This window comes from Anoplopoma fimbria, chromosome 2 (assembly GCF_027596085.1).
Source record: "Anoplopoma fimbria isolate UVic2021 breed Golden Eagle Sablefish chromosome 2, Afim_UVic_2022, whole genome shotgun sequence".
In the NCBI taxonomy this organism is placed as follows: Eukaryota; Metazoa; Chordata; class Actinopteri; order Perciformes; family Anoplopomatidae; genus Anoplopoma; species Anoplopoma fimbria.
In genome coordinates this window covers 19,679,989-19,705,731 of record NC_072450.1, presented here as the reverse complement: position 1 = coordinate 19,705,731, position 25,743 = coordinate 19,679,989, and the positions used below count along the sequence as shown (strand labels likewise).

General features: G+C 39.5%; 1 protein-coding gene across 2 annotated transcripts in view; it reads right to left on the bottom strand.

Annotated features, from left to right (window-relative positions):
• Positions 1-25,743, bottom strand: part of pde3b (phosphodiesterase 3B) — a 43,670-nt gene that overhangs the window by 3,166 nt on the left and 14,761 nt on the right. The window contains exons 2-15 of one of the 2 annotated variants that reach the window (XM_054614237.1): positions 9,642-9,692; positions 8,721-8,969; positions 8,023-8,195; positions 6,977-7,077; positions 6,650-6,881; positions 6,456-6,547; positions 5,694-5,851; positions 5,301-5,435; positions 4,790-4,901; positions 4,473-4,586; positions 3,169-3,368; positions 1,334-1,537; positions 945-1,106; positions 76-334 (exon numbers count right to left, since the gene is read on the bottom strand). In XM_054614237.1, coding sequence (XP_054470212.1) covers positions 76-334; positions 945-1,106; positions 1,334-1,537; positions 3,169-3,368; positions 4,473-4,586; positions 4,790-4,901; positions 5,301-5,435; positions 5,694-5,851; positions 6,456-6,547; positions 6,650-6,881; positions 6,977-7,077; positions 8,023-8,195; positions 8,721-8,969; positions 9,642-9,692 — 2,242 coding nt within the window. The remainder of the gene's footprint in view (positions 1-75; positions 335-944; positions 1,107-1,333; positions 1,538-3,168; positions 3,369-4,472; positions 4,587-4,789; positions 4,902-5,300; positions 5,436-5,693; positions 5,852-6,455; positions 6,548-6,649; positions 6,882-6,976; positions 7,078-8,022; positions 8,196-8,720; positions 8,970-9,641; positions 9,693-25,743) is intronic. The other variant, XM_054614245.1, reaches the window with a different exon arrangement.

The following is a 25,743-nucleotide window of genomic DNA, read 5'->3' as shown; positions in this document are numbered from 1 at the left end:
AAATCAAGATTTGTTTACTGATATCTGTTTTTGCATGGTGACCCTGACTGTACTGATGCGCTGTTGGTGTCTTACTTGGTGCCAAATCGTCCTCTAGATCATCATCCTCGTCCTCATCTTCATCTGTGTCTGTGTCCACCTGCCCCTCCTCAGGGTCTTCATCTGATCCCTCTTCATGAATCCAGTGGCCAGGAAGCAGGCCAGCAGCATCGTAGGAGTTACAAAGTGGTCCAACAATGTGGGTGATGAAGGACTCCTGTAGCTTTGCCAGCTGCGGGGAGGAGCGGTCCATAAAGGGGCTGATGGGTAATCCCAACCTAGCCTCCTCATCGCCCTGCAGATTAGAAACAATGATTATGGTTAAAAACGTCTCAGGGACACAGATCTTTAATGATGAGCCTTGATACAAACTACAATCACAGCAAGGGGAAGAACGCTTTTATTGTTATATTTTCTAACAAATATTTGTTTTGTTTTATTGTTGTTTTATTATGCAAAAAAGCCACATTTCCCATGCAGTACAATACAAACTGAACTAAGCCAATCTGAAAGGTCACCCTTAAATTAATAATTGTCATTTATTTTTATCTTTTCATTTGCATCTCTGGGATTAACTACAGGGTTTAATAGATTTCACCAATCTAATTAATTTCTCCCTTTTGTTTTTGTCCCTTTTCCTTTTTCTTAATTTACTGTTTAGATGTTTAAATGTGTATGGAAGGGGATTACTTTAGCTGTTACTGACATATTATGTTCACAAGAACGGACTGGACAGATTGACAAACAACCCAAAAATATAGTGCCAGAGATGTCGCTGGCACAGGAGCATGAAGAAGGAGAGAATCTTGTGCGAGGTACTCCCTACTTCAGTAAAAATGCTTAAGATAAAGATGAATGAGTGAAATGGTCGTGTTTACTGTATACACATAGCATGCAGACTATACCTGCTCATAAAATTCATTGACGATGCCTTCTGTCCACTTGAGGTGCAGGTCACGAACTTTGGCCGGCCCATTGATGTCTGCCAGCTTGATACACACTTGGCACACCAGCAACCTGTCGTTCTCATTGGTCCAATCAATTCCTGGACTGTTCACATCATTCACCTGTAAAAAAACAAACAAACAAACATGGATGTCTTATTACAAATGGTCAACCGATTTTTCCTACATCCATTATGCTGCATACTAACTAGTCACTAGTAGCTAAACGTTAACGTACCATCCTAATGTTTCAATCATTATTTTGCCAGGTATTAAAGCATCAATAAATAGATAATGATCTATTCTGCTGATATAACTCAGTAATATGTTAAGATTTCTTCATCTCAGACCTTGCCATTGAACTCAGCCAGGAAGTCAAAGTGCTTCTTGAGGTCTGTGGCCAGTATAGCTTCGATGACGAGGAAGCGAAATCGCTTGAACTCCACATGATCCAGGTTGACCAGAAAGTTGAACTCGGGACGGGACAGGTAGAGGCTCCAGGCAGACGCAGCGTGGTGGTTCTCCAGCACCGACCTGTCATTGTACAGCACCGCCTGCACCACACAAGAGGGAAAAAGCCAAGTGGTGAGAGAGGGGTATGATAGCAGGCCAAGAAGATTCCTTCAATATCCTCTAAAACATCAGTAATACATTTGCTTACATAATACGTCTGCACATGTGTTACACAATTTGTTATGGCTTTAAAAATAGCAAGCACTCAGTAAATGAGATAAACAGATGCTGAGGGTGTCTGGTTATGAAAGTAGAAATGTAACTGCCATAAACGCAGATATAGCCGAGGTAAGAGGAAGGTTAGAAGGAGATATGAGGACATTTGATACCACATAGGCTCATTAGCAATCAATAGGTTCAGGGTTCCCTCTGCCTTTTTTTAACCCGCTTTCATGGGACTTCGACAAAACCCAGACAGTGTGAGTGCTATCAGTGGTCATGTTGAGAAAATACAATATTTAAACAGGGGCATGCAGTTAACCTTTTCACCCCACATTAACATGACTGACCACGGTGACGGCGCACAATGGGGATCAACTGGCTGTGTGGTGTGGAGTTAATCTTGTATATGATCTCCTATTGAGACACAGTTTGTACAGTTTATTTAACTTTGTGTTAATATTGGGACATTAAATAATGATATGTATATTTGAGTAAATCGAGCTGAAATTTTGCATCGCAAACTTTTTTATTATATAATGCATAACCTTACGTCATCTAGTAAGGTTATGCATTATATAATAATGCATATAAGGAAAATGTTGTCTGTGAAATTAAAGATTAACTGTAAAACTGGAAACATGAGAATACTCATAATACATGAGAACAAAACACCATTTTAAGTGAATTGTTTTAGTTCCCCAAATACGGCGTAAGCAGTCAAGGTGATCCAGAGTTATGTAAAAAAACAAAAATGATGATGATTTAATTGTAATTTAATAGGATATGCTGGCAGTCCATTTTGTGTGGCTTAGTGTGGGTTGATCATTCATGACTTTTTGTGTTGAGGTGCAGTTTTTCTGTGGTCAGACAGATGTGCAGCATCCACCAGCAGACACTCAGACAGACTTTGTCACTACTGCAGAGAGACAGATATGTGATTTAGTGTTTGAACACAGGACTCGTCTCAAGGACAAGATTTCAGTGGTGATATTTGCCTTCCTGTTAGAGGGCAAGTTGCAGACCTGTTGCAAGCAGTGTCCCTCACTGTGGAGTGGTTAACATCATACAGACAAATGCTGATACTGCAGCAAATGTAAGTTCCAAAATGTTTGTCATTTCATTAATATCCACGGAAAATATTGTGTATTTCTTTGTAAAGCTTGGACAACTGCAATAATAGTGCACATGTATGTAATGTACGGGTGTAATAGAAAAGTTTAAAGGAAGCACAGTGATCTGGTGCTCAAAAGGATAGCCAGGAAGTTTAAAGTTTAAAAAGGGGGACTAAGGTGACAACCAACAATCTAACGCCTTCAGTTACTTGTGTATACACATTTGTACATATACAACAGTTGTGGTTAAATGTCATTTTGCATAAACCTGTATTTTGAACATCTGATCCTTTGTTACTGTACAAACAAGTGTGTTTATGTGTCCCAGTGAGCTTCAATTGAGTTTGTCAATTTATTCTACCACACTTTCAAGTACCAAAAAAAATGCTGCAGGATACCTGAGATGCATTAGTGGCTACTAGAAAGGCATTTGTGCGACCGGGGTGGTCATAATCGTGCATTGCAGCTGCTACATAAAGGGCCATGAGCTCCAGGGCAGGTATGTTCCAGGCCAGGCAGCCGTAGTTGTCATCTGAAATGGAGGAGCTTTTGGAGGAGGCGTAGGATATCCTGCCTGGAGAGATCCCACTATCTGAATCTGGAACATGACAACAAACATGATGGATGTCAATGAACGTCGCAGTGATGAAAAATAAGGTATAGGTCTACATTGTAATATCATGTTTGAATTGTGGCTTTTGATTTATCTCTATAATTTAAGCAGAAATTGGATCTAATGCAAAAAAGGAGAGGGATTATGGCCAAAAAGTACATATTCTCATTTATTCACTGCTCTACTCAATTTCTCATAACATTGCCATTTTCTCATCCCCTTCTTATCATATGACAGCTGTTCTGGAAGTCAGTGTTGGACATCTAAAATATCATCAGCAAAGACGAGCCTGGAATTTCTGTATTTTAAACCAAACTATCTGCAGATTAAAGGCCACATCCCATAAAATAAGGAACTTCTAAAAGCCTCAGTCTGATTTCCTGTATTTCTAACATCAGAGGGTGGCCAAATTACAATTGTTCCAAAATATCTTAATAGAGTAGTAGTGTACACACTTCAAAACAGGCGCCATCAGCAGGAAAAGATGAAGAGTGTGCTCTTAAAAAGACACCTTATCTTTTTATTTAGTGACCTAATCAGAAGTTTCTTTGTAAGACTGAAAATGGTTCAACCTGAGACATCAAAACGGTGGCACACCTACATGTGTGCTGTATAGGCTAATCTGGTTTTGGGTAATATGTTTTATTCTGTTCTGTTTACTTTGCATATAACTAATGCACATTTACCAACCAATAATCTGACTTCTTCCACGAGATGTTCAGTAGGATTGGTACACTAAAATGTCTTTAACCAATCAAAGACTATATTTTCCATGCCAGCCACATTTAAAAGGTTTTAATAGTCAGGGTAAGCTACTTGCAATGTCAAAAAAATGTATGTTTATTTCTTAAAAAACATTTCTTAATGCGATCCATTCAGAAAAGTTACTGTGTGCAGGCTGAATGATGAAAACCCCTCAGTCTCTAAATGTGCGACAACTGGCTAACATCAGTTTAACATGGAGATGTTACATAATGCAAACATGCGTTTAGCCTGAGATGACTGCTGTGCAGACAAGTGTCCCGATCGTAATCTGTGTTCCACAAACAAACTGACAGCAATCTATGAGCAGTGCGTGTTTGAGCCCACCTGTGTCACTTCCTGTCACATGCTCACTGTGAATCTGCTGGAACCCTGGGATTGGTCGAGTGGTCAGGTACCAGACAGCATGGAGCACATCAGTAGCATGGACCCTGTTATGATCTGTAACCATGATGGTTTAAATTAATGTACAGTACATCAGAACTCACTTGAAATGTTAGATCATTTATGGATAACTTAAACGGCATCTTAGCTTGGCCGCACAATAGCAACTGCATCAAATATTACAAATGAGCAACCTCGGATTAAAAAAAAAAAAAAAAAAGTCTTTCAATTTCTTGAAATCTACACAGTGTAATACTCACAGGGAATGTCCCTGTAGCCACTTTCCAGGGCACAGAAGTATGTCATGAACTCCCTCACAGGGATCTTAAAAATTTCAAACAGACACGTATCCTGGAACAGGGTGTATGTCACCTGGAGAAACACAAGCCAGCTTTACTGAAACACCAATCAGAACACAACCAGCTCCCTCACCCCTGTTCAGTTAAACATTAAAATACATTGAACATTAAAATGACTTAGTGCACATAATTATGTAAGGACAAGAAGTTCATTAACTGTGCAGACATGTCATTTCCAGCAAATAAAAGGGCATCATTCCATCTTAATGAAATCTGTAATAATTTATAAGTTGCATATTTACATTAAAGTCAGACTAAATGCTAAAATTCCTGCTAGCAGGCCCTCAAGGCTGCTATGATGATTATATACAATTTAAAATAACTGTTTGCTTTTCTTGTGGACAGACAGACAAATTAAAAGACAAACTGCTACAGTGACAGGAGACGACTGGTTTGTGCGTGTTGTACTAACATAGCTGAGGATCCTTCCGCTCTTCCCTCCTGTTCTGTCCACCAGGTCAAAGATCTGGAAGTTCCAGGTGTTCATCCTCTCCATGAGAGCCTCATGGTCCTCCAGCATAGGATCTACTCTGAACTCCTGCTTACCCTGGAGACGATCAGAAAATATGGTAGTAATTAGAACAAGTATTGTTTCCATTGATAAATAATGATCTGAACATGTAAAAACAAAAAAAACTGAACCCCATATGCTTAATCATTTTAATAAAGTGCAGATAAATGTATGAGCTTTCTGAAATGAATTTATGGCTGATGGAATAGTAGAAATAACATGGAGTAATTGTTCCTCCAGCTGTTCTGCAGTAAACAATCATATCGTAACTCGGAGCCCTCGGTTGAAGCCCACCTCTGATTCCTGAGTCTGCTGGTCTGTGCTGGAGCTCTTCTCCTTCTCCGCCTGCCCCTGGTTCCCTGCAACGTCTGGCCTCCCATCCCCAGACCCCTCCACCTCCACGCTCTCCTCCCTGATGAGAGGCTCCCCTGTGAAATCCAACCCTTCACCTGCTGAAACCACAGAGCACAGGAAGCAATCAGTATACGGACGGACGGACGGACACACACACACACACACACACCATTCTATTTTTATTTTGTTACGTTCATGAATTTTGAATTTAATTTCAAATGAATACATTGTAGTCACAGAATGGAATAGTTTTAATTTATTTTTGATATTGATTTGCCATATATTGAAGTATTTAAATGGGCTTTTAATAAATATGATGTGTTTTACTTATTATTTAAAATAACTTGACACTTACAGGTCACTGTTGTAAACTGAATAGAAAAAAAAGAAATTGAAACCTTATACTGGTTACCAGAAGGTATAGCAGATATTGAGGTTAACATGGTCAATAGTGATTGTAGATTACCATTGTGTTTGTCTAGCGATTAAACATAATGTTTCAACATAAAAATATACATTGTTTCATGTGTGCACCGCCGTCTGTCTTTGTGTGCATCAACTTGCATAATGTTTGGAGTCCAGCAGAGGGCAGCGTAACCCCCTAAACTGCTTACAGAAGTGTTTCTATTTTAATCGCCAGCAAGACTGTCTGCCACCACACCATTACACTAGATAACATGCATGACATGTTATTGTTTGTACCTGAGCGCCTGCGTTGAGCCTCACTGGTAAATGGTTGATAGGATTCCCCTGTTTCACCGCTGGAACATCCCTTGAGCATCTGCCGACCACAGCTAGAAGGGACACGATTATCACAGACATGACCAATTGCAGTTATAACCACAAAACAACATAAAATACTCAATGACATGCCACTTCAGAAGTGCAGGTCTCACCTGGTGCACAGAGGGAAGGTGGAGCTACGGAGGGCCTGCTGGAAATCAGGTGAGCTGAGGGTGAATCCCAAGGGCTTGTGCAGGTTCAGATTGACACTCGGCTTCGTCAGGAAGTCGGCCGTGTCTGGGAACTCCACGGGCGATCGAGTGACGAGGGACGACAAGGAACCTGTGCCTCCTGCAAGAAGACTGTGGCTCGGTGAGGTGACTGGGCTGAGGCTGGGAGATGCGCCTGGAGAGGACGAAGGAGAAGCGTGAGTTTCAGTCGAAACAAGAACAATCATTCCACGTGTAGCATCTCGGAGAAGTTTTGTGGTTAAGTCTCACCTGCTCTCCTTGATCCAGCATGGTAGGTGAGGGTGACAGAGGAAGACCTCTGCTTGGGAATGGTGAGCAGGTTTGGATTGGGCCCATTAGACAGGCTTGAGCTGGAGAACAAAATACACATATTCAGCTTTGACTCTAAGCATACTTTTAATAAAGATAAAGAATGACATTTGGAATACTCAATGTCCGACTGTATGGTGTTTTCTTTTGATTATCTTAAACTCAAAGAAGATCATCGGCCAACAACATAGCTAGTCTCTCCTGCCATCCTGTGGAGACCTGTAGTGACTACACCTTAATGTCCACAGCAAGTTTATTGTTTGAGTAAATTGAGCACTGTGTGATGGATTTGTTTACAGTCAGTAAAGGAGTCGGAATTTCTCTCAATGTGTTAACAGTGCCTTCTGCTTTTGGTTTCTCTGGGCAAGCTGAAACCAAAAGGTACACAGGTACATTTTGATATCGGCAGAAACACAATGAAAGAACATGGGACAGTGACAAGTGCAACTATAACAGAGTGGCATGTTTTCAAAAGGTTAGAATGACTTTGCTTTTTGTGATAATTTATTGTAGGAAATATATTAAATATATGAAATACAACCAATGTTCTGCTGTGGCAATAAAAGTAGCACCTCAGCATAGGCACAGGCATCTAACTGTCACATTTGGCTTCTCTACTTAAACTCTAATGTGATCTACATTTCTCACCTGGTCCTCAATACAGATTTATAATACACAGTTGACCTGGTTTTCTGTTTCAATTTTTTGTAATGAAGATGAATTCTTGTTTATTTAGGACTCATTGAGACCTACGCATTAACATTTTTTCAGACTGACCATATATTAAAAATGACCCTTGATTTCACTGTGCACAGGTGCTGCTGAGCATACTGAGGAAGATCACAGCTGGATTAAAGTCATATTGCAACAACAGCCAATTAAACTGCTCGTAAACTGGACAGGTTCAGGGTAAAGTATAGCCCAGGTGACATGTGAGAGCATATTAGTAGACAGTGTGTGTTTCTCTGTGTGTTTTTTGTTGGTACCTGGTCAAGTTGAGTTCAGGGTGGGGTCTCTTGCCATTGTTGCGTTCCCAGCGTAAGGAGGCGGAGTCAAGAGGAGGGAGCCCAGAGCACGAGGAGGAGGAGGTGGAGCTCCGCCTGGGCTGAGGGGTGGGGAGGCTGTTTCTGCTGCTCAAACCCTGATGGGGAAAGGAAGTCTCCAGTATAGGAAAAATGCTTTTTACACAAACTGAAGATGCTGGTCATGTGACATAAACAACATTATTAAATCAAAAAGCTAGACGCATTTCTGAATTTAAGCCACATTCAGACTGACAATAGCACAACTTTAAAAAACAATAAAGCGGGCAAAGTAAAAAAAAAAAAAAACATACAAACACAGGGTCATATGGTCAATATGTTTAAACTGACTACATTTTTGCCAAAACGCAATGCAACGTCACCTAGCAACATAATACAATATCTGGCTAATCAAGTATGTGAATGGTCTAATTCAGTTATCTTCCTTGGGACTATCAATGATAACTCTTCACAGCTGTAAAACCCTTTCTCACAGTAGATGCTGCTGTTTCTTGGAGGAACTTTTAGTGTCTGAGCTAGTTTCCTAAATTTGGACACTAGTACTCCTTCAGAACCTGGACTTTTTTTTTACTGGAATGGCCCATTACTCATCTATTAATGTATCCATACTGGGTTGATGCAGTGGTAGAGCTTTTACCCACCTTAAAGGTCTTCCTGTCACTCCTCTCTACAGAGTCCTCCACCTCATCGCAGGGGTAGAAACCCGGGAAGGGGGTGAAGGGGTTGACTCTGGGGCGGCATGAGCCTGAAAATGTCCCCATGAGGCTGGAGATGCTGCGCAGGGCCGAGATGGTGGGCGGCGACAGTGAGGAATCCATCAGCAGGTCCGACACCAGGTTCCTGGCCTCGTTGATGACTGAAAGATCCACGCCGTTGCCACTCACTGCACCCTGCCATATGCACACATACATCACACTGATTAGGGGAACAGGGCAGCAATTTGGCTCATTGCTTGTGTAGCCTCCTGCTGGAGTTCACCTAATATTGACAACAGACAGCGTGACAATCTACTGATTCCTGCCACTAACTTAAATGATGGTTGGGCTAGCAGTGTAGCGGTCGGAGCAACAACAGTAATACAAATACACTGTGTCTAGAGCCCATATGAAAAGTGGAGTGCTATTCTAATATCTAGATTGAGATCTCATAAACTGTAAGAGCACCGAAGCACAAACGGGTGTAATCCTTGCCTTATTCAGGGCAAGTTTCATGTGGGAAAATGTCCCGGCTGGCTTGGCTCAGCCTGACAGGAACAAATAATAATTTTTGGACCATGGGAGCTAAATTCTTTGACAGATTATGCAAATAGTTTAAACAAGACAAGGAATGTCTGAGTAAGATAAAAATGTGGCATCAGAACAATTCCAAGGTCATTGTATGCCAGCTTTTGCACAATGTGTATTTTGCCCTTCCAAACAATGCCAGCGAAAGAACCGAGTGTCTTAAAGGTGACTTGTAGACAGCTTCTCTCTTTGAATAGACCTGTATATCTGTGGGTTACTTGGATGAGCCATGCACAGGTACCTTCGAGTTAAAACACCTGAAATGAACACAGTACTGACCTGATACTGTGGTTTGTACCAGTGCTTCAGATCCCAGTCCCACAAGATCATCTGAAAGACACAAGAGAGACACACAAACTGCATATTATGTTTGTGCACAACAGAGAATATGAAAGGTATTGACATAGACAGAAGACAGGCTTTGACCTCTGCTCCACTTTTCAGCACACTATCTTATGACTTTTCAGGGAGGGCACTGGCAGGTCAGAGCCACAGCTTCTGTTAGTCTATTCTGCCTGTTATCCAAATACACAGTGTGGTAACAGTTTACATTAAGGATTTCCTGCGCCACACGACGCACTTTCTACTACAGGTATGCTGATGCACAAGGCCTCAGCCACAGCACATCGAGGCCCTTTCACCGAAAGCAAAAGAAGAAAAGAAAACCACTAAAACCACCACAGTGCGTCTACAATGAAGCTATGAGATGTTATCTGGCTCCAACTACGTCAATTGGCAGCCTTTCCACGCTATCTGTTGGTAACCAAACAGGAGAGCTCTCACACATGCACGTTACAGCCGTGTACAGTCAAACCTGCAGCAGGTTGTGTAACACTAAGTTGCAGGGCCTGAAATAATCTAATCTTTTGGCTCAAGTTTAAATGCAGAAATTATTAGTTATGTTAGTACTAATTCGGTTTGTTACACAGTCCAATTATACTTTTGCACATTATTTGATTCTCCTAATATGTGCATTTATTTTATTGTCAGCTATGCACATTTAAGTGAAAGCACTGCAATCTCTAACTTTTGACAGCATAGCAATTGAAAACATAACGTCTTCCGTTTGTGATGAATCGCTCGCTTCATGCGGCGACAAAAAGACACAAGATTTCATGTCTACTTTTGTGTTTAAATGGGTATAAATATGGCAGTTTGCTTTGTAAAATCCAGGCAGTATACATTTCTTTTTTTCAGAGCAAGCATGCAGTCTCACCCCACACCACAAGGGGGAGAGACGCAGACTATTTAGCTTCACAAAAACCCAAACAACCTCAACCAACCATACATGTAAACACACACCCGCACATAGAATTATTTTAAACATCATCATATTTTCAGGAATAATCAGAGCAAATCATTAACATTATAATGTTTTACACTGGATTTATCATTCAGTCACATTCATTCAGCAATGCCAAGAACTTCAATAAGATATTGAGTAAAACAAATTAATTTTGTTGAAAGGATTTAATTTTTAGAGGTAAAATGTCAGCTGCACTCTTTTACTGCGATTCTGCATTGTGTGCTTACAATAACAACATATGCTCGTCTTCAAAGCCAGAGTATAAATAATATTTATCCAGACATGTTTTACTGTTCTGCATGTGTCACGCACAACGCATGTAAGTTATAACTACGTTTGATAAACAGATCAGTGGCTCCATCCCATCTCCTCCAATCAGTAAACTGTTTCATTGATCAAAGTGGGATGTTGGGTGTTTGTCATCAGCATCTGTACAATGCTGCCAAACATTTAATATGGCAAATAAGCACTGCCATGGCAACCTGACATAGAGGCCAGCAAACAATGCTCCATACACCATGGCAACGGGATGGCGGGAGACGGCCGGAGGACAGAGTTGTTGGCCTTCTGCTTGTTTACGGAGAGACGCAGAAGGGCTGAAATGGAGAGGGAGATGGGTAAATGCTCGAGGAGAGGATGCCATTAAGGAAGAGGGCGGAGAGTTAAAGACAGAGAGCTATAGACGGAGATAAAAAAAGAAAGACAATTAAATTCAATGTACCCTTGGCCTTCATTTAACTCAACATAAAGATGTTTTGTTCCATTTTCTACTGTCCCTCTCGATCTTGCACGCAATACACTGTGACACACTCAAGTCTTTAGTGTGTCACACAATATAGTGTAGTTTGTGTACAATCTGTCAACATCGCACCTTATCAGTGCGCCTTTGCATATTTTGTGCACAATGCACATAAACATGAGTGTCTTCTCCTCCTCACACGCAGCACAAAAACAGGAAAAGCTGGCTGAATGGCGGCTCCACCACCACCACCATCACAACGTGTACCAGGCAACAACTTATTTACAGTGAGGACCTTCTGCAAGTGATGAGATTAAAATCTTTCAATGAACGGGAGATATTTTCTTTGGTGATGTTATGAAAACATGGCATGTGGGCAGACGCGGAGACGGAGACACACAACAGCTGGCACTTCAGACATCTGCACACGTGCTGACACGAAAAAGCTTTATAATATTTGGCTGCAAATGTGAAACAAACATTGTAGACATCCAGGGCAATGAGGTACAAGCACTCGGAGTATTTCCATTTTGTACTACTTTTACTACCACTTTTCAACTATCTCAATTTAAAAGGGATATATTATAATTTGTACTTGTCTATACAAACAAATCGTAAGACCATATAAAATATAATGCGGAACTACTCAACAGTATATAACGTGGATAAAACTACCATTACAATGCATTAAAATGTTAATGTTTTTGAGTAATAATCAGTTATTATGATGATTATTATCAATAACAATAGTACATTTTGCTCCAACATAGGTCAAGTTATGCTGCATTTCTTTTTTTTTTGCCACTTTTACTAAAGGACTTCTTCCAGCACTAGCTTCAGGGTTAGAAACCAGGTGAAAGTTTTGCGAGCATGAAGATGTTTTATGTTGCAAGTAAAAAAAGGATATTAATGCACACCTGCATGAATATACAAAGAAAACAGGGAGCAACACCGATACCTGGGCTTTGGGTATCAGGTGTGTGATGAAAATGTAACAAATAAATACACTGATAGAAATGTACTTATAATTGTAATTTATTATTAAAATAATAAATCGTGCACCAGCAACTTGATAAAAATCTTCTAACTAACAGGAATTAGAGTTCATTTTTAATGCAGACACAAATTGGTCAAAGCTTAAACAGAGATTCCACTATAAAATTCATAGTATAAACATAGAACTGAAATGAATATATTAGCCCAATTGTCATCGATATCGGATCCAACATATCATCCCTAAGACGCACAAAGAGAAAACAGATCATGCACAATCAAACATGCACTGAAACGCACAGAGAAAATATACACAGCAAAATAACACTACACACACACACACACAGTTATTTAACACAAGTCGTAAATATTACCGAACAGGACTCTATAAACCTGTGCAAGCTATTCGACGGCCAGTTTTTACACCTGCGTGTCATATTAGCTGGGCTCTGTGGTGTGAGAGGTGCTAGAACTGATAAAAACACGCTAATAAGGGGGGGAGGGAGGGGGGGTTGGGGGGGGGGGGCAGGAAAAGGTATCAATGAGGCAGGCAGGCATTTGTATGGAGCAAAGCAGGGCACTGCTGACGTCAGTCTGCGGCGACACACACATTGTCAGCAGCCCTCTGCATGTGCACACGTCGCTAATGAGGACTGGGCTCTAGCTGACGAGACACGCACAAGAAGAAAAGACGATAGAGAGAGAGAGAGAGAGAGAGAGAGAGAGAGAGAGAAAGAGAGCAACGCCTGGTTTGATTCTCTTAAGCCTGTTCAAGAAAGAGAGTTAACCAGATGAGAGGACTGCAGAGAGAGAGAGTGTGTGTGTGTGTGTGTGTGTGTGTGTGTGTGTGTGTGTGTGTGTGTGTGTGTGTGTGTGTGTGTGTGTGTGTGTGTGTGTGTGTGTGTGTGTGTGTGTCTGTTGGTCAGACATAGCTTGAACTGCCATGATGAGGCTGGGCCTGTACAGCACAGTGCCAAAGCTCTGGCAGGTAAACTGACGGTGGGCCAGAAGTTAAGGCGACTGAAGGAAAGAGCAGACAGGGATTAAAGAAACAGTCTGTGAACTTTTGAACCAGAACGACTCGCTGCAAAGATGTTCCCTACACCAATAAAACTGACCCAGATTAGAAAATACATTATAGGTTTAGCATAAAATATACTAGAGATGCAACATTCTCTTATCTGCAAAGTTGCTGGCGTGTTGAATATTAACATAACATAAAATTTAACAGCCTCAGTTAAACAGGGTTCAACAAATATTTTCTATAAACTTCCTTCCTGGGTTGCACATTTCTGAATTTATTGATGGTGATAAAATTAGCACTATAAATATATAATCATGTTTAGTAACAATGATATATAAGGACTATTTTCTTCATAATCCCCTTAATCTTCCTCACAGATAATGATAATCACAAAATGGTCAAGAAGAAAGAGAACAAGTGCAACAATGAACTTAAATTAACCCCATACCAAAGATGAGGAAGTTAAAATAAATGGTTCAAACTTTAATGATATGGAAGTGGTTAAGATATATTTAAAGTGGAAATAAGGCTTTGACAGAAACACTATGCAAAATATGAACATTTGAACAAGGGCAGGAAGCATGAACACTATTTAATGGAGTGTTTGTTGGCTTACAAACACAAGCGTTGTCCAACATGCTAATCGTTGACATCCAGCAGTAGAGCTCAATCTAAACAACAAGGAATTGTTAACCTTCATAAAATAAGGCCGAATGCCACTTTTTTGGCACGAGCAAATAGGACAAACTCTCATTACAAACACCCCTAAAGATTTTTCTATGCGGCTCAACTTTTTGAAGTCAATTAAGAAGCCATGTTGACACTGCTAGCATTTATTTCTACACAGCTACAATTAATTAGATTTTTCAAGATAACATTTAATTTAATTAATTTAATTTTTGTAGGATTTAAAAAGCAATAAAACATTAATCTTGAATGTATGAAACATAAGAAATGTAACAACTGAAGGGTTTGTAATATATGCATTTTTAATAATTGGTAATGTTTTTATTTGTTCAAATCTTGCAGCCATATGGACAGATCTTTGGTAACTTATTTTTCATATTAAATATATCAGAGAAATACTTTAAAGCTGATAGCACAATAGCAGCATTGCATTAGGTCATGTTGAAATATTTTCAAATTGATATATCATTAATTGCCGTATGTGTTAAAAAAAAAATCAATCACTGTCTAAGAAAATCGTATTTTTACCCTTTTGTTCCACTTTTTTTGTTTTGGTCAGTTGCTTTTCAAAGTCACAATTAATGCAGAACACTATCTGTCCCTCTTTGCTGGATGCTTAAAAGAATGTCCTGGATCAGAGTTAGTTGGTAGATGACATAAGTATGAAGTAACTAAGCAGTTGCCAGTGAAAGGTTTGAAGAAATAAAGTACTTCCTCCCAGTCTAACCAGCCAAACCATCTACAGGACCAAAGACTCGTAAAAATCTTTCTGCATCTGTGCTGCTTGGCTCGCCACCAGCCCACAGGTCAACATGGCCAACGGGAAAACTCTTGGTACTCCAGATGGCTAGTCCGCCTGTGGCTGTCACCAGTGTTGTCAGGGCAACCTGGCAGGACCATGGAAAATTCTTTGACTAGGGAAAGGAGCTCGTGCAAAATGTCATCCCTCTCTTTCACACTCATCTACCACTTCACTGGACTGGTGTTGTTCAGCGTCTGCCCTGCAAAAGCCAGCGTCCATTGGGGTCATTTACAGAATTTGTTAAGTACTTAGGTATGACAAGTTCTTTTTCTTTGTAAGCTTGGCACACATCCAGTGAATTTAAACACTAACAATGAAATGTGTTCCTAGAAAAAGTTTCCCAATTCTAATCCTCTGAGGTATGAACAAAGGGATAGTTCACCAGATCATAAATATTTTCCTCTTACCTGTAGTGCTATTTTTCAATCTAAATTTTCATCAAAGTTATGTTGCGAGTCGCCTAGCTTTGGAGATATCGGCCGTAGAGATGTCTGCCTTTTCTCGAATATATTGGGACCAAATGGCATCCTTCAGAAATCATGACTTTTTTACTCAAGATAATCCACATACCTTGTTGTGAGAAAGAAACATTGCTGTTCAGTTTTCATGGCGCTTTGAGCACCACATGCCGAGTGGCATATAGTCCCATTATATTTGATAAATTCAAAATTAGGCAACTCACACCAAAACAGTCTAAACTGATAAATATCACTACACGTAAGATGTTTTTGTATTTTTTGCCGTGAACTGTCCAATTTGACGTTTTTCGTTACTCTGGTTGTAAAATGACTTCTGTGAAATTTAATGTCACAACAGACAGAAGTGAACAGCAAAGAAGAGCTTAAAAAAAATAGACATCGCTATTTCAATAGTTTCCATTATTATCTAAATGCACTTCCAAAAATAAAAAAAAAACACTTAATTGGCTTTAATTAGAGTAAGAAGCCGCCTTCTAAATTTTTCAATTTCGTCTCTCAATCCTTGGCCTTGGAGCAACAGAAAGTACATTGCAAAGCACATAATATGTCCATTTCACCCCACAGTAGCATTCTTTAAAATGTTCACAGTGCAAAGCTTTATGGGTATTTATAGAAGCCAGAGTGTGCTAGCTCAATGTGGGGACACCCAGGCTAATGAAGAGCATGAAATAGGCTTTGGAATAAACGTCACGTCACCCTGCATTTAGGGTATTTCAGGGACTCATCTGCCTGGCTTGTCTAGATCCTCTGCTCTATGTGTTAACAAACACTAATAGCCAACGAGTTTTTTGGGCAAGTCACTACGAAATGATCACCTACAAATGTACAGTGAGTCTGAGGGAGATGCTGTGTGATTCTATAATAGAAGCTGATCTAAAGCATGATGTAGTTCAGGTTATTAGCCAGGTAAAGATCAGTGTCTGCATGGCATTAGGTTACCATGTTACCATGTTCTACAGGAGGATAAAAAAGTAGCAACACTGAATAAATGGAACACAGCCGCAGCACAGAGGGAACTCTGGTGTAACCTAACAAAATGTTTGGGATCCAGGTATTTTTTTGTTAAGCTAACATTTTAGAGGCTCCCATCAGAATAGAGAGTTGAACAAAACAAAAAGAAGTGTGAGGAAATATGAGAGTAATGCTATTTTGCTCAAGGTAGTGTCATTACTGACAGCCATGTTTCAGTCAGGTTTTAGAGCTTTACACAGTACAGAAACGGCCCTCCTCAAGGTGTCCAATGACCTCCTTTTAGCAGCTGACAGGGGGGAGAGCTCGATTTTAATCCTTTTGGACCTAAGTGCAGCCTTTGACACGGTAGACCATGCCTTTTTAATCAACCGTCTTAAGAACTGGGTTGGCATCAAGGACTCTGCACTTAGTTGGTTTTATTCTTACCTCACTGACAGAACCCACTCAGTCACCATAGGTAATTACTCATCTTCTACTTCTAACATTACCTGTGGTGTTCCGCAAGGTTCTATTTTAGGTCCAATTTTATTTTCCATATACATAGGTCAAATCATCAAACGTCATAATGTCTCTTTTCATTGCTACGCAGACGACACACAGATATACCTTCCACTGAAACCCGACGACCTAAGAAGCCTAGCTGCTATTATGGACTGTCTTAAGGATATCAACTGTTGGATGGCTCAAAACTTTCTTCAACTAAATAATTCGAAATCTGAGATCATTTTATTTAGTCCCCCAAACCCCATCACTCCAATTGTAAATGCACTTGGTCCTCTGTCTTTAAATACAAAATCCACGGCAAGGAACTTAGGAATTCTATTTGATTCCGACTTCACTTTCAGACCCCACATCACAAAAGTAGTCCAGTCCTGTTTCCTCCAAATCAGAACCATTTCCAAAATAAAACCTATCCTCACTCCCCCAGACCTGGAAAAAAATCATACATGCATTTGTGTTTTCAAGACTGGACTACCGTAACTCCCTCCTCTCTGGCATTAACCACAAGTCACTCTCTCGCCTCCAACTGGTTCAGAACTCCGCAGCTAGGCTTCTTACTGGTTGTAACAGACGACATCACATCACCCCAATCCTGGCTTCTCTTCACTGGCTCCCTGTTCGTTTTAGAATTGTTTTTAAGATTTTGCTGATCACTTTTAAAGCATGTCTGGGTCTGGCCCCGACATACATAGGAGACATGTTGACCCCGTATGAGCCAGCTCGCAGCCTTAGATCCTCAGGTGGGGCCCTTCTGGTTGTTCCAAAGTCAAAACTGAAAACCAAGCTTTTGCCATAAGGGCCCCTCGGCTTTGGAATGACCTACCGGAGGAGATAAGGCTTGCAGAATCAGTAATCTGTTTTAAATCACTTCTTAAAACACATTTTTATAGATTGGCTTTTATGTGATGTCGTCGTTTTATTGGTTCATTTTCATTTGGTCTATGTATTTTATCTTATATTTGTTTACTATATTTTACCATTATCACTTGATTTTATTTATTTTTTTATTTATTTTATTTATTTTATTTATTTTATTTATTTTATTTATTTTATTTATTTTGTTTATTTGATTGTCACTTGTTATTTCATTTTGTTTCTTATGCACTGTCTTGCTGGCTGGTCTGTCAAAGCACTTTGTAAACCTTGTTTTTAAAAGGTGCTATATAAATAAAGTTATTATTATTATTATTATTATTATTATTATTATGTTTGTTGTTAATTAATTCCACTTGCCATGTTGAGTTACAGATGCAACCACAGGCCTGAAGATAAGGTAAGATAAGATAAGATAATCCTTTATTAGTCCCGCAGCGGGGAAATTTGCAGGCTTCCAGCAGCATAGGGTAAAGTGCACACAAGAGACATAGTAAAAGAAAGACAAGATAAAAATAAAAATGAAATAAAAAACAAGTATTATAAATAAGCAATACAAAACAGTAGAAAATCAACAATAACTGAAATATTATATTTACAGACAGAAAAAACTATTAAAGCTATAATTGCACAGTGTATTGAATTGCACATGTGTCATGTGGTCTGCTGGGAGCAGAGCTGGTTGTGCAGCCTGACAGTGGAAGAAACCAGTTTGGGCTAGTGCATTCAAAAAATAATTGAATGAACTGTTTAAATTTTTGATGTAAAGGGTTTTCTGTGCTGTGTAAATGCAGATAGTAGTTTCTCAGTAGTTGGGAAAGTCAAGATTATTAAAACATAATCAATAGCGACAGCTCTCAGAGGGCTACGCCTTTACCCATAAAAGCTAGGGTTACAATAAGTAACTAACTTCCTCAATTTTGGACTATATTGTCAATGTGATGTGATCCAATTTGCCTCTAAAAAATGACAGGCGAGGCAAAGCAGTATAATGAGATATTTTGAGAGAACTGGAGTGAGGTTTTATCCACGGCCTATAGACAAACACAAACTAATTCCTGTGAAGGGGGGCAGATAGCAGTTGCAGTCTGCTTCCTGGCTGTTGTGAATGTCAGCCAGCTGTGTCCCCATAAAAAAAGCAGATGGACCAGAACGAGGCTGACAGAGAAAGTGAGTGGAAGAATTGCATCCGTGCACCATGAGCCATTTGGGAAGTAGCAGGTAAAATGCTTTTTGCTGAACCAAGTTAGATGGCGCTCTTTTCCAATATTGTCATCTCGTCAAGACAACGTGACTGGACTGAAGGCGAAGGGACATGGAGCTGATGTGGTTTTATCAGACATACAGTATGGTCCCCATGATTGGTGTCCATCATGGTGGAGGGCCAATAAGGATGAAAAAAGTCACAGTGGCCTAAAAGGCTCCAACCACTGTGCTGGAGTTGCAGAAACAAAAGCACGGGTGTAGGATGAGTTGAGGCTATGGAGAAAAACACTTTGAGGCTCAGGAAGGGAAGGCAGGACTAGACATCCCTCAGGCCGCTCTGAGGCTGCAGGTGTGTCCTCGTTTCAAGAGAAAGCCTCAGGAGATATTTAAGGGTCCCAGCAGACCTTCCACATTGTCAGATTTACTGCGTCTCTCATTTGACCTTGGATCACTTTCGGATCCACCAGAAAGAGATGCAAGAAGGACAAGAACAGAGATAGATGACTGGATCAGTAAGAGATATATTAGTTGGCCATTCCAGCTGTTTTCATTTTACATCAGAACAGCAAATATCACGTTACATGGTTTTTCGTCGATTTGTATTTTACACCCAACCAAGTCAGAGAGTGCATCTACTGTGAATACTCAGGAAAGTGTTGCTCTGGCATCATAGCTAGAGAATATCTGCATTTCCCCGCATATTTAGTCAGTGTGACGCACAAGAAATGAGCCATTTATTCTCATCCATTCATGCTACTTAACCTATTGTGTTCACTTGCTGTGCATTGTATTGCAAAAAATGCTTTTAAAAATCATCATGTGGAACAAGCAACAAGATTGAGCAATAGGATTGTCAGCACCTCCTGTGGTAGCTGTTATAAAGGAAAGTTTAAGACGTCAAAGTTTAAGACGTCATGTGCTGCAAGATGGTTATCAGTGCAGATGATGACTTAAAGGACTCTTTCAGGACGGACCTGGGTGTTTGTCAGCAAAGCGCTCTTATTACCAATGAGTTTACAGATGCTCAGTCAGGAGAAGAATGACTCTTCCCTACTTGTGCAAATATATATCACTGTTCTGGAAAAACAGTGATATATATTTGGAAAAAACAGAACAGTGGGTGCTGTTCAGCAACGTCAAACCATTTTGTCAAAGCTTATAATGTTTATTTGGATATAAGATTGATAAAAAAAGAGGTTCTCGGACCCAATCACATACAAGTCACAGTGCACTGCCAGCTTTGTTGATCCCAGAATTAAGATTTGCAATGCTTGACACAACCTATAAACTATGACGTTAAAAATGAAAACACAAATGGAATCAGCCACAAGTCCTCAAAACAATTACAGCAGAGAGCGCAGAGCCGCATACACGTACAGCAGTGGGCGGAAAACCAAAGAGGTCATGATGGAGCCTTTGCCAAGGAAATGGGGCAGCAGCTGCTTGGTGCCATGCTTCATGTTGAGGAGAAGCCAAAAATATGGCATAGAAAATGTCAAATGCAAACAAGTGAAAATATATTAAAGTAAGATGTAATCTATTTTAAAATGTAACAATAGATTTATTATTTTAGTTAAATAATTTAACTTTAGCTTTGCCTTTTACTGAAAATGGAATTTAAGATGTGCCGTTTTTGTAACATAAAGATTTGTTTTGAATTATAATGAAAAATGTACAATGCGAGAAAATATGTATATTGCATTTGGTAAATTATCCAAATGTTATTATTTCTAAAGATTCAATGTTGTTATTGAGTGTAAAAATGTGAAATCTTCAGAAAATGATCATTATACGTCATTCTGTTTATTTCCATACATCATATTTTACTCCCTATATTTGTTTTAAAGAAAAATAGATGAGGATTGTACAAAATGCCATTAATGGAATTATACAGCAATATAATATAAATAATAGTGTGTTTTTCCCCTTTTTAGTTTATTGTTATGAAATGAAATGTTAGTTATTGTGAAACTGATTGTTGATGATACGACCCAGCCAACAAATCAACAAAAAAGCAAAGTGACTAGCCGCTATTTTACAATTGAGATTAAGGAGAACTGAATATAAAGAGGTTAATTTAGTGTCGGGATGTGACAACAAATTTGTAGTTTAAGAAGAGACACAGAACTCAGTTTAACTGTCATCATTGACTCACACAGACAAAGTGAGTCAATACCAATGCCACAATCTGAGTAAGGTCAACCCCTAGTACGTCAATGATGAAGTTTTTCCCCACAATGGTATGTTTGATGCACAAACGGACGGTAACTTTTTGATTGTACTCAACACCCAAACTCAGACGGCAGTTACCAATGTTTGCAGAATACAGCCTGCACATCACTTGCAGTGTTTAAAAACCTAGAAAACCATAAAAAGAAAAAAAGATGAAATTGTATTTGAATCTGACTGACAACATGCATCTTTTCTTTTATAATCTAATGCCACTGTGTGTTATCTAGTAAATCAGAGATGACAGATGTTTAAAAAAAATCTAATCTTGATAATAAATAATAAACTGATAGGCCGCATTTACTAAAGTTTTGTCTTGGCCTTGACTTTGAAACTGTGTCCCTTACATTCACAGCTACTCAGCGGGTCAGATATATTGCAGGTATAGGTCTCAACTGTTTTTCAGACAAGGCATTGTGCACACTGCAAACAAGTATTTAAAATATGTATTCATAAACAGAGTTCAGCTTGTTAAAAGTGATTCAAGCAATAAATTACACCAGTTTATTCAAGTCGGTGACGGCAAACAGACTGGCCTCAAATCAAGTCAAATGAGAAGCTCTTAGGATGACAATTATTAGACAACAAAAAATATTCCACATAAAGGGATTTAATCCATGCATGGCTTTGGCCCCACATTAACTGGAAACCATTCAGTAAATCATGCCCCTATAAATAGTTGCAGGCAGTGTGCACTGCAGGCTATTTATGCAGGTTACATTTTATCAGAGCTTAGATTTTCTGTTGACCTGGAACGCAGCAATTCATCGCTATCACAAGAGATTGGCAAGAATATAGGCATGTATGACCTTTGGAGAGTGGTGGCAGAGAGCCCAAGTGTAAATACTCTGAACAGTACTTCACAAAGTCCTTTCTGCTGACATTGATTTGCTGATCTGCAGGTTCATAAAAATCCCAGGTTCACCCAGTGTTAACACAAGTAATTATTAAAAGGACCGTTGACCTTATGACGCACAGAGAGTACAATCGGAGCCTAACGAGGGCCTCATATGTCATCAAAAAACATTTAAGCAACTGTTTATTAAGGTACAATATTTAACCACACCGGATTAGTCTCTCTGTTTTGTTTCCCGTTACTTACACCCATATTTCCTGCTAAAGATATCAGCACATCATTTAGTTTATGACAAGCTGTTTGGAATTGATATTATCAAAGATATACGAGAGGACAGAGGTGATCTCAGTGCCAATCTCTTTGATTGAATCTGTGCCGTGGCAGCACTGGACCAGACGGCTTTTACTGCCCAAGACATCCTGCACACATGGAGGTGTTGTATACATTTTTGGTTGCATGGCTTTTGTTCCATGCATTTTACCTACTTTTGTTTACAGTCCTACTCAATAAGTTTGAGTCCTGGCAGGCACAGGGGGATCTCCTGTGTTTTTAATCCCAGAGTTCTTGAACTTTAATGCTGTGTTTAAACCGACAACAACGCTGTTTCAAAAACTACAGCCTCCTCACTTATTTCAATGAGATCGCTCTGAGCTCTGGGAGAGAAACAAAACGTAGTCCGGTAAAAATGTTGAACATTACTCAGCTTTTACAACAATGCAATATGTCATAAAGCTACACGTTACACTGGCAAATCAAATATGTACAAGTGCACATTCCAGGTAGATTACTTTGCAATGTGAACAGCGGAGTTTAAGCGTGTACGTCACTATATTCAATTCTGAGATTAAATGATGCCACTGTGATAACTTAGTTGTACATTTTTCTCTCTTAATATAATAACCTCCTGTCTGGTGTTTTAGCATCTGATAGGCCTTAAGTATGTTAACATGGATCAGATCTGCAGTAATTGAACGGCATTTAACATTATGTATGTTAACTGGTTATGGCAGCTGCACCAAATGTTTTTTTTATACCGAGCTTTCATTTAAAAAGACAGCTAAGAACATTTTGGACAGGCTGTTCATTTTGTAGAATTCTGCGCTGAAGCGATTACTGGATTAACAGAAAATTAATGGACAACAATTTTGAAAATTGATTGAGTGGTTAAGTCATTTATCAAGCAAAAAGCAGCACACTCTGAGGCCACAAGTTCTCAAATGTGAGAAAAAGCTACACTTTCATTTTTTAATATCAATGTAATAGTTTGAATTTTTTTATTAGTAATTTGCTGTAATTGTTGTTAAACAAATAATCCATATTCTCAGTATATTCTAGCTCAGACTGTTTCTCTTTATCAAAGTGCAAACATGTCACGTATGTCCTTCACAGGCAACCTTTTTTGACCACTGTGGAGCCCAAGACCACGCTAAGGTTTGGAGGCTGGGAGACCTGAGTACAACAGGAAGGTTATACCTGATATGGACATGAGAGCTAGATGAGGGAGGCTCGACGCCTTGTAAGGGAACATCTGGTTTTATCATGGAATCAGTGCAGGCTCCTCTCATAAACACAACCTAACGCCTGAGCCCTGGAGCTCTGGCCAATAACAAGCATGTGAACACAAACGCCATCCATCAGAGCCTGAGCAGTGGGAGGAGGAGTTAACAGGAAAGTAGAGAGAGGGAGACGGACACAAAGAGCAGTGAGAAGAGACGCCACAACAGAAATTATGTGTTAAGTAAATCATTTACAACCAAGTGGCCAACGTTGGCTCAATTCAGCTTCTTAATTCTACTTTTTACATATCAAATTCACAAAGCTGCCTTTAAAGCTGAGTGGGGAAAAAAAGCTTAAGAAGCTTACAGTTGTACACTTGTCAAGTTAAAGGTCAAAATCAATATCGAACTCGGCCGCTCTTGAGCGCCTCAACATCTGTCTCCATTTTGTTAAAGTTATTTGAGATTGCACTCAAATTACCTATGGTTATACAGTATGAGGGTAATTTAACCAAATTCAATGCACTCTTCTAGGGAAATTCATAGTTTGTTTGCTCCATAGAAACGAAGGGCATGTTGCAGCCTGTCCTTTCCTGCCCTCCTGATGGTGGTGTGAAGGTCTGGGTTGGATCATAGAGGTAAAGGTCAGCATCATACGGGGGCTCCTTCATGTCCTTTTCAAAATGCCTCACAGCTACAAAGGTTTTTTGTCAGGCGACTGTAGCTGGATATTATTTTTACAAGGTGTGTCTATAGAAACTTTGCTGAGTGATATAAGATCATAAAAGAAGTGTCTGTAAATCATTATGCTCATACACACACACAGAAGTCCAGAGAGAATTATTACTATGCTCTTTAGCTCTATGAAGCCTTTTAGCGTCTTTAAGGTCAATATTTTGGTTTAAGAGCCGAGTATTTACTGTATGTTAAAGTCCGTAGTTCCCCACTCTCATCAACTCCCATCTCTAGCAACAGCAGGAAGCTGTTTTCAGTCAAAAAGCTACGTGCCTAACAGCAGACAAAGTTAGTGACTCGCTGGTGAAGAAAGTGAAACATGTAGTGACCTAAATATGCACCAATTTTTGTTGGAGGAGACCAAACCAGAGATAAAAGTGATAAGTAAATTTTGGGTCTGCTAAATGTGTAAGTATGCAACTGTTTGCTAACACCTAGGCTATATATAAAGACAAAATTAGTAGGTCAAAGATGTGTGTATGTAAGCTATTTTTTCATTTATTTTGCCCTCTAATGGCCAGAAATCAAAGAATGCAGCTTTAGGGTCTGTGTTGAGGAAAACACTGAGTCTGCTTTTCAAAATGCATACTTTTTCTTTTTACTTTCAGTACATATTACAGCTGCCCTTAAAAAGTACCTACTGTTGCACGCAGTAGGCATTCAATTGGAACATACTACTTCCTCATAACATTGCACCTAGACCTTTGACCCACTTGCTCATATATCAGCTGCGCAGAGGATTGTGGGTCAGAATAGCCAGAAAAGTATGCTGGTTTGCATACTGACATCCTTGTATTTTTGGCATACTTTAATTAACATACTATGTTCTGGGACATGCTAAATCTTTTTCTGATATACTAAATCATATGGTAGTATGGGTATTGGAAAGAAAAGTTTGTTGGATTTTCTCTGTTTAATCCTTTAATATAAACGTTTAACACATTTCTGGATTTTTCTGAATATTTTTGACAGCTAAAATGTAAAAGACTGGCCTTCTTCAGTGTGAGGCAATCAACCACAAGTTTGCAACAATCCACTTCCCTTGGTATGGCCAGACAATTGAACGCTTTTTAAGACAATGTGTGGGCATACAGCAACGCCATGCTGATAGTGTTTGCAACACTTTAACACATCAGGGACTAAATCATAAATCATACACTGTAAGAGGCCCAAAATGCATTTTGTTGCAACTTGCAACAGCAAAAGCAATAAGTTGAGGTTTCATTAGAATTATCCACCCTGGCTTGGTTCAGGGGTGGGGTGTTTCACACTGTAGAGTCCCTGGTGTTTAGTGCACACATAATGAAGAGAGACTGTTATGAGGCCAGTATGCTCTAAGAGACGATCATGGAGAAGCTGCTGTTGGGAAAGAGTGAAAGAGTGCAAAGTGAGGACGAGCAGTCGAGTTCAAGAAGTACTGGCCAAAGAAGGGAATTTTTTAAATTGATGCTGTAAATCCATTCAACATTCTTTCTAAAATCAG